The 12456-nt window shown below is 44.1% G+C and overlaps 1 protein-coding gene across 2 annotated transcripts in view; it reads right to left on the bottom strand.

Annotated features, from left to right (window-relative positions):
- Window positions 1-12456, bottom strand: part of deptor (DEP domain containing MTOR-interacting protein) — a 122848-nt gene that overhangs the window by 7297 nt on the left and 103095 nt on the right. For both annotated transcript variants that reach the window (XM_072283583.1, XM_072238481.1), the window contains exons 8-9: window positions 9312-9382; window positions 8365-8469 (exon numbers count right to left, since the gene is read on the bottom strand). In XM_072283583.1, the coding sequence (XP_072139684.1) occupies window positions 8365-8469; window positions 9312-9382 (176 nt within the window). The remainder of the gene's footprint in view (window positions 1-8364; window positions 8470-9311; window positions 9383-12456) is intronic.

Genomic DNA, 12456 nt, shown 5'->3' with positions numbered 1-12456 from the left:
GAATGGCCTAATTCAGCTCCAATGTCTTCTGGAAGGTGCAAAACAATTTAAACTGACCCACTGAATGTATTCTAAATCCTTGTGGTGATAAATGGGTACAGGAGCCACACCCCAGTGAGATAGGGACATGCCTTTCCTAGGATGGGAAGTTAACTCCGGCAGACTGGGCGGATGAGATCTACTGGCTAGGAAGGCGGTCCTATAACACTCTGTGGAAATCGAAAGACATGACGAGGCACAGGACAAATCAAGGTCATCCACTGCAACCAAGGAAGACCCTAGTTTGTGAAGCTTCCTCGTACCCTAGACCCGGACTTCTGAAGTTGAGAGAGTGGAACTGCCCCATTGCAACGGCGTCTCCACTTTAAGATTACTCTCCCGCACAGGCTTCCCGTTATCATTGGACATGATGGACCACCACGACGTTTAACCAGAACTGCCAGGTACAACAGCAAAGGATAAATGATGCAAGTGGAGAGCATCAACAATTGGAACCGTGATTCCCATTTTTAATACTCTCCCAATTTTTAACTGCCACAAAGTAATATTGCCGCTCTGTAAAACCCTGGTTACACTGATCACACTTGGGATAGTCTTCAGTTCTGGTCGCCTCAATATAGGAAGGCTGTGGAAGCTTTCGAAAGGGTGCAGAGGAGATTTACCAGGGTGCTGCCTGGATTAGAGAGCACGTGTTATGAGGATAGATTGAATGAGTTTCTAAGTCTGTAAGTTTCTAAGGTAGGTACAGAGATGATAGGGAAATGGAGGGCAATGTAGGAGAGAAGGGTTAGATTGATCTTAGAGTAGGTTAGAAGGTCAGTGTAACATTGTGGGCCGAAGGGCCTGTACTGTTCAATACTCTGTGATTACTGTGCGAGATCAGTGCAGGTCCACAGGCAGGATCCAACACTGTTGACGTGACCCATTTTGACCTATTGCACTGCTGTGACAAATCAGCACCTGCTGTTAGACGCTGGACATCAGCAACACTCTTGGCCTGAACATGAGACAGGCTAATCTTCCAAAATAGATTAATCACAAGCATATTATTCAAAAAGAAAGCATAAATGAACCTTCAAGAAAGAGCACAAAACAGAAGTGAACCCTGGTTATACAGCATAATTTCCAATCACTTGTTTGGATTCAGACTTTAATTAAAGTGGAATTGCAAACTTCCTGCAGAGAGAAAAATCAATATCATCTCTCCCCCCACCAAGCAGAAGGCATTGATTCTATTTATTCCAGATACCATCTGGTGCTTCGCCTCAAAGGCCGATGCTCGTGGGCGAGCCTCAGCTTTTATTGCAGGCTCAAGTTTTGATTGAACAAAACTATTGCAATGAAACTCGATCATACGGGGATCAGGTAAAACATTTGTTCATTTTCTATCTCCAGTCCGGCAATATACCTGCTTGGCTGCTTTCCACATAGACACTGACCCCCGCACAACCTCAGCTTTAACACTTGGTGCGAGTGCCAGACGTCTCTACACAGAAAGACCCTGACTTACTGGGCCCCACGGCAGCGTAGCGGTCAGCATGATGCTATTACAGCTCGGGGCGTTCCAGGCTTCGGAGTTTATTTCCGGCGATCTTCAGTAACGAGTCTCTGTACGTCCTCTCTGTGGAATGCAGAGTTTTCCCCGGGTCCTCCTTTCCCTCCCACAGTCCAAAGGTTTACCAAGTAGGTTAACTGGTCATTGTAAATCGTCCCGTGATTAGGTTAGGGTTAAATCGAGGTTGTCAGGGGTTGTGGGACGGTGCTGGAGAGGCTACACTGCACTGTATCGCTACGTAAAATAATTAAAGTGAATAAGAAATTCTGTAAAGTGAATTTTAACATTACAGTTGACAGGAACCATGTGCATATTTACTATTTAATAGTGATGTTTTCAGTCAAAGACTCGTAGCATGACAGCAAGAAAAAAGGCCCTTTGGCCCATCTAGTCCATGCTGAAGTTATTTTGCCTAGTCACATCGGCCCACATAGCCCTCCATACCCCTCTCATCCATGTACTTATCCAAACTTCTTTTTTTATACTGCAATCAAACCCTTATCCATCACTTCTGCTGGCAGCTCGTTCCACATTCGCACCACCCTCTGAGTGAAGAAACTCCCCCTCAGATTCCCTTTAAATATTTCACCTTTCACCCTTAATGAGCGTTCATCCCCTCCCTCAGATCTCCCTCCTGGTATTTATCCCTGCAAGCAGAACTGCCACACCTGCCCATTCTCCTCCATTCAGGGCTCCAAAAAAAAATTATTCCAGGTGAGGTAACACGTCTCCATTCACCATTCTACTTACTCTCTCACACTTTCTCTTCTCTTCTCCTGTCCCTCACCTCCCTCTGGTTCCCCTCTTCCTTCCTTTTCTTCCATAGAACGCTCTCCTCTCCTATCAGATTCCTCCTTCTTCAGGCCTTTACCTCCACCTGTCCCATCCCGTCATCTTACCTCATCACCTCTCCACCACCCAACATCCCCCTCACCTGGCTTCACCTATCACCTGCTGGCTTGTACTCGCCCCCGCTCCCACCCCCAACACCATCACCACGTTCCAGTCCTGGTTTCTTCCCCTTCCTTTCCATCCTAATAAAAGGCCACAACCTGAAACGTCGACTGCTTATTCCCCTCCATAGATGCAACCTGGCCTGTCGAATTCCTCCTGCGTTTTGTGTTTTCTGTGCCTGCTGCAAGGAGCGTGGCAGCGTAGCACGGTCGGAAAACTGAAAGGTCTGAAGGTAGATAAGTCACCTGGACCAGATGGTGTACACCCCAGGGTTCTGAAAGAGGTGGCTGAACAGATCGTGGCGGCATTAGGAAGGATCTTTCAAGAATCACTAGATTCTGGAATGGTTCCGGAAGTCCGGAAAATTGCAAATGTGACTCCACTCTTCAAGAAGGGAGACAGGCAGAAGAAAGGAAACTATAGGCCAGTTAGTCTGACCTCAGTGGTTGGCAAGATGTCGCAGTTGATCACAAAGGATGAGGACCCAGGATACTTGGAGGCACATGATAAAATAGGCCATAGACAGCATGGTTTCCTCAAGGGAAAATCTTGTTTGGCAAATCTGTTGGAAAACTTTGAAGAAATAACAAGCAGGGTCGACAAAGGAGAATTAGTTGATTTTGTGCACTTGGATTTTCAGAAGGCCTTTGACAAGGTGCCACACATGAGGCTGCTTAACAAGCTACGACCCTATGGTATTACAGGAAAGATTTTAGCATAGATAAAGCTGCGGCTGATCGGCAGGAGGCAAAGAGTGGGAATAAAGGGAGCCTTTGCTGGTGTTCTACAAGGGCTTGTGTTGGGATTAATTTCTTCTTACGTTATATATCAGTGATTTGGATGATGGAATTGATATTTATTGCAAAGCTTGCGTACAATATGTAGGTGAAGGGGCAAGTGGTTTTGAGGAAGTAGAGAGGCTACAAAAGGACTTAAGACAGATTAGGGGAATGGGCAAAAAATGGCAGATGGAATACAATGTCGGGAAGTGTATGGTCATGTAGTTTGGTAGAAGAAACAAAAGAGTTAACTATTTTCTAAACGGAGAGAAAGTACAAAACACTGAGACGCAAAGGGACTTGGGAGTCCTTGTGCAGGTTTCCGTAAAGGTTAACTTGCAGGTTGAGTCTGTGGTGAGGGACGCAAATGCAATGTTAGCACTCATTTCAAGAGGACTTGAATAGAAAAGCAGGAATGTAATGTTGATGTTTTATAAAGCACTGGTGAGACCTCACTTGGAGTATTGTGAGCAGGTTAGAAAGGATGTGCTGGAACTGGAGAGGGTTCAAAGGAGCTTCACGAAAATGATTCCAGGATTGAATGGCTTGTCATATGAAGAGTGTTTGATGCCTCTGGACCGGTATTCACCTGAATTCAGAAGAATGAGGGGTGACGTCATTGAAATATATTGAATGGTGAAGGGCCTTGACAGAGCGAATGTGGAAAGGATGTTTCCTATGGTGGGAGAGTCTAAGACCAGAGGACACAGCCTCAGAATAAAGGGGTATCCATTTAGAATAGAGATGAGGTGGAATTTCTTTAGCCAGAGAGTGGTGAATCTGTGGAATTCTTTGCCACAGGTAGCTGTGGAGGCCAAGTCTCTATGTTTATTTAAGGCAGAGGTTGATAGATGCTTGACTGGTCAGGGCTTGAAGTGAGACAGGGAGAAGCATAGAGGAAAACTGGACCAGCCATTATGAAATGGCGGAGCAGATTCGATGAGCCAACTGGCCTAATTCTGCTCCTATACAAGTATCTCATGGTCTAATGGTCAGCACAATGCCTTACAGAACCGCTAACCCGGGGTCAATTCCCGCCACTGCCTGTAAGGAGTTTGTACGTTCTCCCTGTGACCACATGGGTTTCCTCTGGGTGCTCTCGTTCCAAAGATGTGCTGGTTGTTGTCAAAGTAAATAGTCCTGTCATTAGGCTAGGGTTAAGCTGGGGTTTGCTGGGTGGTGCAACTCGAAGGGCGGGAAGGGTCTGTTCCACAGTGAATCTCAATAAAGGAATGAGCAGTTTTTGGCTGTGGGCCTGCTAGGTGCTACTCAAGCAGCCATGGCGGGTTGATACACTGCTCTGTATAGGCAGTACATACCGCCGCCATGAGTACGGGTGGCAGAGAAAAGAATGTTAGTGTTGGTAGATTGGATGCCAGTCTGTTCAGCTGCCAGGCGTCGTGTTTCCTGAAAATCTTTGAAATTGAAACTCATCAAGACAAGGAATATTCAACTTGATTACTGATGGTCCACTTGAAACTATTTCATTTTTTGCTGTTGCAATTATACCAAAATGTGTGATCATACTTGAGCAGAGACTTGATATTGTGACACAGTATGAAATGGGGAAGCATCACCTTTGTCTTTTTGTCTCAACTTCTGAGAAAGCCGATTATTCAATGGCTCTGCATTTCCTTCTCCCTCAATATATATCCAGTAGCCACTTTATTATGTAGAGGAGTGGAACTCGTTGAGGTCTTCTGCTGCCATAGCCCATCCAATTCAAGTTTTGATGTGTTGTGCATTCAGAGATGCTCTTCTGCACACCACTATTGTAACGTGTGGTTATTTGAGTTACTGTCGCCTTCCTGTCAGCTTCAACCAGTCTGGCCATTCTCCTCTGACCTCTCTCATTAACACAAGGTGTTTATACTCACAGAACTACTGCTCACTGGATGTTTTTTTTTTCTATTTTTAACACAATTCCTTGTAAACTCTAGAGGTTGTTATGTGTGAAAATCCCAGGAGATCAACAGTTTCTGAGATACTCAAACCAGTCCCTCTGGCACCAACAATCGTTCCAAAGTCAAAGTCAATTGGATCCCATTTCATCTCCATTCTGATGTTTGGTCTGAACAACAACTGAACTTCTCAACCATGTCTGCATGCGTTGAGTTGCTGCCACATGATTGGCTGATTAGACATTAGCATCAAAAAGCAGGTGCACAGCTGTACCTAATAAAGTGGCTGCTGAGTGTAGCTTTTCATAGTTTAGTCTTTAAGGAACCCACAGTAAGTTTTGCTACACTTTTCCTGTTTACCGTTCTGTAGATGTTCATGCAGCCTGTGTTCCTCTGAGAGACGCCTGATTTGTAATTTGCCTTATCAACGTCTCTATTCTTCTTTGCCAAATTCTGAAACATTCCTAGTCCTTAAGCTAGCCTTTCTTGGCAACACTGCAAACCATAAACTGACACATTAACCATCACGAATGTTGGACAATATCTAGTAATATGAGGAAACGAATTGAAGCAGCAGAGATGTGGTTTTTGAGGAGGATGCAAAGAATATCATGGAGGAAACGAATATCTAATGAGAATGTCATGAACAGAGCAAACACAAAAAGAGAAATAATGTATGAGATCATGAAAAGGCAATGTAGCTTCATTGGACATGTGATTAGGAGAGAAGAGTTAGAATTCACGGTAATTATGGGGAAGATTGAAGGGAAGAAAGCAAGAGGAAGACAAAGGCAAATGATTGATGGAGACAGCAGCCAGAGAACTGGAAATGAATACCAATGAATTGATCCACTTGACCCAAACAGGAGTGTCTGGGCCGTGGCAGTCAAAGCTCAAACTGGGCATGGTACCTGATGATGGTGATGAACCATCTCGATGTGCAGAAATGTTATGGGGAAACCCACATTATTTTCAGAGAAAGATCCCTAGCTTTAATTGTTTACCATTTTTATGTAGCAACAAAAGCCTACAAAAAATTCCACAGAAATACATTAGTGCCAGAACGTCTGGCAATTTCTTTTTAGAATTTTAGTATCCATTATTTACTTACAAATCCCTGCAAGCAGTGTTTTTTATGTATCTGTCAATACAGTGTTCACTAATAAATCTTATCAGCTGGCTGTACAGTTTTCAAAAACTATTTTGTGTTTTTCAGGACCTCTGACACGCTGGTGGAAAAACACCATTTGTTTCAAACCAGAAGACCAAAAGACAGAAGCAAATGAGGCCATTCTGCTCCACCTTGGCTGTCAACCCCATTTGCCCGTCTTCTCCCCATATCCTCTGACGCCCTGTCTAATCAAAAACCTATCAACCACCACTTGAAACATACCCAATAACTTGGGCTCCACAGCCACCTATGGCAATGAATTCCAGAGATTCACCATCCTCTGAATAAATAAAATCCTCCCCATCTCTGTTGTATTCTGAGGCTGTGCTATAGGAGCATCGTCTCCACATCCACTCTATCTCAGCCCTTCAATACTCACGAAGCGTCAATGAAATCCCCCCCCCCACTCTTCTAAACTCCAGTGAGTACAGGCCCAGAGCCATCACAGAACAGGAGGGGGAGGGGGGGACCTCTGTTATTCGACATTTAAGAATTCCAACCAAAGATCGTTTACCTGAATATCCGTGCTGATCCTGAAAACCGTAAACATATAACTATATAAATGGGGATCACTGTGTTCGCAATTGGTTCAAAATGCTCTTTAAGTGGTACCATTAATTTGTAGACTCAGTGGCCAATTTATTAGGTACACCTGTACACCTCGTTAATGCAAATATATAACCAGCCAATCACGTTGTGGCAACTCTGTACAAAAGCATGCAGACATGGTCAAGAGGTTCAGTTGCTGTTCAGCCCAAACATCAGAAAGGGGAAGAAATGTAATCTGAGTGACTTTGACCGAGGAATGATTCTTGGTACCTCAAATCACCTCCCACTGCTGCTCCTCCCCGTTTCCTTTCTTCTATGGCCTTCTGTCCTCTCCTATCAGATTCCTGATTTTGTGGGATTTTGAAACACAACAATCTCCTAGAGTTTACAGAGAATGGTGTGAATGATTTGGATATGAACTCACAAACACCATCTCACTCTTTTAAAATATATATTATTCCTGTTTTTGCACGACGTTTAAAATAAATTTATTTATTTATTTATTTATTTATTTATCTGTCTTCTTCTATATTATGTATTGCATAGAACTGCTGCTGCTAAGTTAACAAATTCCACGACACATGCCGGTGATAATAAACCTGATTCTGAGAAACATAAAACATCCAGTGAGTTTAAAAATGCAAACATGAGGAAATCTGCAGATGCTGGAATTTCAAGTGACACACATCAAAGTTGCTGGTGAACACAGCAGGCCAGGCAGCATCTCTAGGAAGAGGTGCAGTCGACGTTTCAGGCTGAGACCCTTCGTCAGGACTAACTAAAGGAAGAGTGAGTAAGAGATTTGAAAGTGGGAGGGGGAGGGGGAGATCCAAAATGATAGGAGAAGACAGGAGGGGGAGGGATGGAGCCAAGAGCTGGACAGGTGATTGGCAAAAGGGATATGAGAGGATCATGGGACAGGAGGCCCAGGGAGAAAGACAAGGGGGAGGGGGGAAAAACCCAGAGGATGGGCAAGGGGTATAGTCAGAGGGACAGAGGGAGAAAAAGGAGAGAGAGAGAGAGAGAGAAAGAATGTGTGTATATAAATAAATAACGGATGGGGTACGAGGGGGAGGTGGGGCATTAGTGGAAATCTGTGGCAGTTCTGTGGGCGAAAACCACTTGTTAATGAGAGAGGTCAGAGGAGAATGGCCAGACTGGTTTAAGCTGACAGGAAGGTGACAGTAACTCAAATAACCACACGTTATAACAGTGGTGGGCAGAAGAGCATCTCTGAATACACAACACACCGAAGCTTGAAATGGATGGTTTACAGCAGCAGAAGACCATGAACATAAACTCAGTGGTCACTTTATTAGGTACAGGCGGTACACACAGTGGCCACTGAGTGTATGTAGCCACCCTTGTGGTCTAAACTATGGTGCAAACTGGGAACGCTCGAACTGTCAGCACTGAGCCATCTGTCTGTTGTGCGTGCCAGGGAAAAAGCATTACCTTCATTCCAGCTACAGCAGCAGGGCCAGTGGGATCCACGGCCTGAATATGACATGGTTTATTTCCACGTACAACAAATCCCCAGCCAACTGCATCTCCCACAATCTGAAAAACAGCCACATTTTTAAAAAATAAACATTAAGTCCTTAACCAAAGGTCATCTTTAGATTCCTGTTGCTTAAACCAGCTTCTGTGCTCCTCAGGAAGATTTTCCAAATGCACACAGTCACCACATCTTCCGACAGTCACAACAAACATGTTTAAAATAAGGCTTGCGGATGCTTCTTAATAGATTCAAAGCAATATTTCGAGATACAGGCCCTTCTGGCCAAATGAGGTCAAGCTGCCCATTTACACCTTTGTGGCCAATTAACCTTAAATCTTTGGACTGTGGGCGGAAACTGGAGTCGCTGGCGGAAACCCACGCAGTCACGGGGAGAAGATACAAACTCCACCGACAGCGGTGGAACTGAACTCGCGTAGGTGTCTGGCACTGTAATTGTTATATACGCGCAGTGAAAGCAACACTGGAGTAGTATGGCTGAACGTTTTTACTGAGTCATGTTAGTGCACGTTGGGTAACTTAGGAGTAGAATGATTAAACATTGTTGCTGAGTCATGTTAGTACACACCACGTCTGAGAGCTACAAGCTGGGCCCGCCAAGACAAAAACATGCACACTCTCAGAAACACTCTGGGCACCAGCTTTGCCGAGACGAAAAAGAGAGACAGTCCTCCCCAATGATCAAACTGACAATCAATCCATTATGGTTCAGTAATACAATTACACTAATCACAATGCTACCCACACAATTTGTTCTACATGCATCAGAATCTTAAGGTTTGTTCAACTGCCAAAGTTGAAAGTCTTGTAGAGTTACAGAGAGTAATTATAGTTGGCTAAAATTAAATAGAGTATCGTATATAAATTATGTAACATTACTTACTGTCAGTGTCTTCTTTGTATAGGGTGCTCCAGGGGCTAAAAGTTCTTCTATAGTTACCGGCCTCTTCAGCACTGAAACAAACAATACTTTATACTTTATTGTCGTCAGACAATTGGTACTAGAACGTACAATCATCACAGCGATATTTGATTCTGCGCTTCACACTCCCTGGATTACAAATATTAAATATTAAAGATATTAAAATAGTTTAAAATTAGTAAATATTAAAAAATTAAATTATTAATCATAAATAGAAAATAGAAAAATGGGAAGTAAGGTAGTGCAAAAAAACCGAGAGGCAGGTCCGGATATTTGGAGGGTACGGCCCAGATCCGGGTCAGGATCCGTTCAGCAGTCTTATCACAGTTGGAAAGAAGCTGTTCCCAAATCTGGCCGTACGAGTCCTCAAGCTCCTGAGCCTTCTCCCGGAGGGAAGAGGGACGAAAAGTGTGTTGGCTGGGTAGGTCATGTCCTTGATTATCCTGGCAGCACTGCTCCGACAGCGTGCGGTATAAAGTGAGTCCAAGGACAGATGATTGGTTTGTGTGATGTGCTGCACTGTGTTCACGATCTTCTGCAGCTTCTTTTGGTCTTGGACAGGACAACTTCCATACCAGGTCGTGATGCACCCTAGAAGAATGCTTTCTACGGTGCATCTATAAAAATTAGTGAGGGTTTTAGGGGACAGGCCAAATTTCTTTAGTTTTCTCAGGAAGTAAAGGCGCTGGTGGGCCTTCTTGGCAGTGGACCCTGCTTGGTTGGACCAAGTCAGGTCATTTGTGATATTGACCCCGAGGAACTTAAAGCTTTTGACCTGTTCCACTTGCGCACCACCGATGTAAATGGGGTCGTGCGGTCGCTACTCCTTCTGAAGTCAACAACCAATTCCTTCACCTTGCTGATGTTGAGGGATAGGTTATTGTCTTCGCACCATGCCACCGGGAATACTAAAGCAAGGTCTTCAATTTAACTGCTCACTTCAACTTCTAAGACAGTGAAAATATTAAAGGGACCAGCACCTCCCAGGGCATGACCTCTTCTTGCTGTTGCCATCACAAAGAAAGTATCGAAGTCTCAGATTGACACCACCAGGTTCAGGAACAGTTATTACCTCTCAACCACCAGGCTATAGAAGCAAAGGGGATAACTTCACTCAACTTCACTTGCCCCATCATTGAAATTTTCCTACAACATATGGACTCACTTTCAAGGACCCATCATCTCATGTTCTCGATATTTATCGCTTGCTTGCTTATTTATTTATTTGTTTGTTTGTTTATTTATTAATTATTTCTTTCTTTCTTTCTTCTTGTGTTTCCATAGTTTGTTGCCTTTTGCACACTGGTCGAATGCCCAAGTTGGTGCGGTCTTTAACTGATTCTATTATGGTTCATCATAATAAATAAATAAACGAGAGAACCCAAAAACAGCAGGTCAGAAAACATCTGTGGAAACAGAAACCGTTTATCACCTATCAAGTAAGTAGAAATTCAAAAACTATTCCTTTCAACATAGTTAATAAACCTAACTAATTTTGTAGTTTTTTTTACTCAGGTGATGTTGTTGTCATGAGCCCTGCAGGCCTCTGTGACAAACCGTAGAGCGTGGGCTGCTAGGTTTCTCAAGCACCTGTATTTACTAATTGTTGTCTTCACTAGAATCATTCAGCCCTTGTGCTTTTGGTTTAATCTTGCCAAGTTAACTGTGACTGGCACATTTATTTAATGTTTATTATTTAATGCAGGGCCCCGTATAGCACTCACCGCGGGGTCCTTGTGTTGACAGGGTCTCCCAATGTTGCTCAGTCGAGCCGCCGATGCTCTGTTAGTATTCCTAAGTATAACCTCTTGTTTCCACGTCTAAATGGGAGTCTGCTGTTCCTTGCATCTGGGTCGTTGCTAGCACTCCCTGTGATGGTTGTATTTAGAAACAGAAACACACACACACACACACACACACACACACACACACACACACATACATACACCTTGCACTGTGACCTTCCTAAATTCATACGTTGGTTTATGAAGTAGTACAACTCCCATGGATGGGACAAGATCCCAAGGCATTAAATAAACAGCAAAAAATTTATCCCTGACACGCTACCGGATATTTATCCCTAGAACATAGAACATAGAAATCTACAGCACATTACAGGCCCTTCAGCCCACCAGGTTGTGCTGACCATGTAACCTACTCTAGAATCTGCCTAGAATCACCCTATCGCAGAGCCCTCTGTTTCTCTAAGCTCCATGTGCCCATCTAAGAGTCTCCAAGACCCTATTATATCTGCTTCCACCACCGTCGCTGGCAGTCCACTCCACGTACCCACCTCTCTGTGTGAAAAACTTACCCCTGACATCCGCTCCGTACCTACTTTCAAGCACCTTAAATGCCCCCTCACGTTAGCCATTTCAGCCCTAGGAAAAAGCCTCTGACTATCCACACGATCAATGCCTCTCATCATCGTATACACCTCTATCAGGTCACCTGTCATCCTCCGTCACTCCAAGGAGAAAAGGCCAAGTTCACTCAACCTATTCTCATAAGGCATGCTCCCCAATCCAGGCAACATCCTTGTAAATCTCCTTTGCACTGTCTCTATAGTATCCACATCCTTCCTGTAGTGAGGCGACCAGAATTGAACATAGTATTCCAACCGGGGTCTGACCAAGGTCTTATATAGCTGCAACATTACTTCATGGCTCTTGAACTCAATCCCATGGTTGAAGACGATCATACCATACACTTTCTGAACAACACTGTCAGTCTGTGCAGCAGCTTTGAGTGTCCTATGGACTCAGACCCCAAGATCCCTCTGATCCTCCACACTGCCAAGAGTCTTACCATTAATACTATATTCTGCCATCATATTTGACCTACCAAAGTAAACCACTTCACACTTATCTGGATTGAAATCTATCTGCCACTTCTCAGCCCAGTTCTGCATCCTATCAATGTCCTGCTATAACCTCTGACAGCCCTCCAGACTATCTACAACACCCCCAACTTCTGTGTCATCAGCAGACTTACTAACCCACCCTTCTCAGACTTACTAACCCACCCTTCTACTTCATCCAGGCCATTTATAAAAATCACAGGAAGGAGAGGTCCCAGAACAGATCCTTGTGGAACACCACTGGTC

Source organism: Mobula birostris, chromosome 1, assembly GCF_030028105.1.
Source record: "Mobula birostris isolate sMobBir1 chromosome 1, sMobBir1.hap1, whole genome shotgun sequence".
Taxonomy (NCBI): Eukaryota; Metazoa; Chordata; class Chondrichthyes; order Myliobatiformes; family Myliobatidae; genus Mobula; species Mobula birostris.
This window is presented reverse-complemented; position numbering and strand designations above follow the sequence as displayed.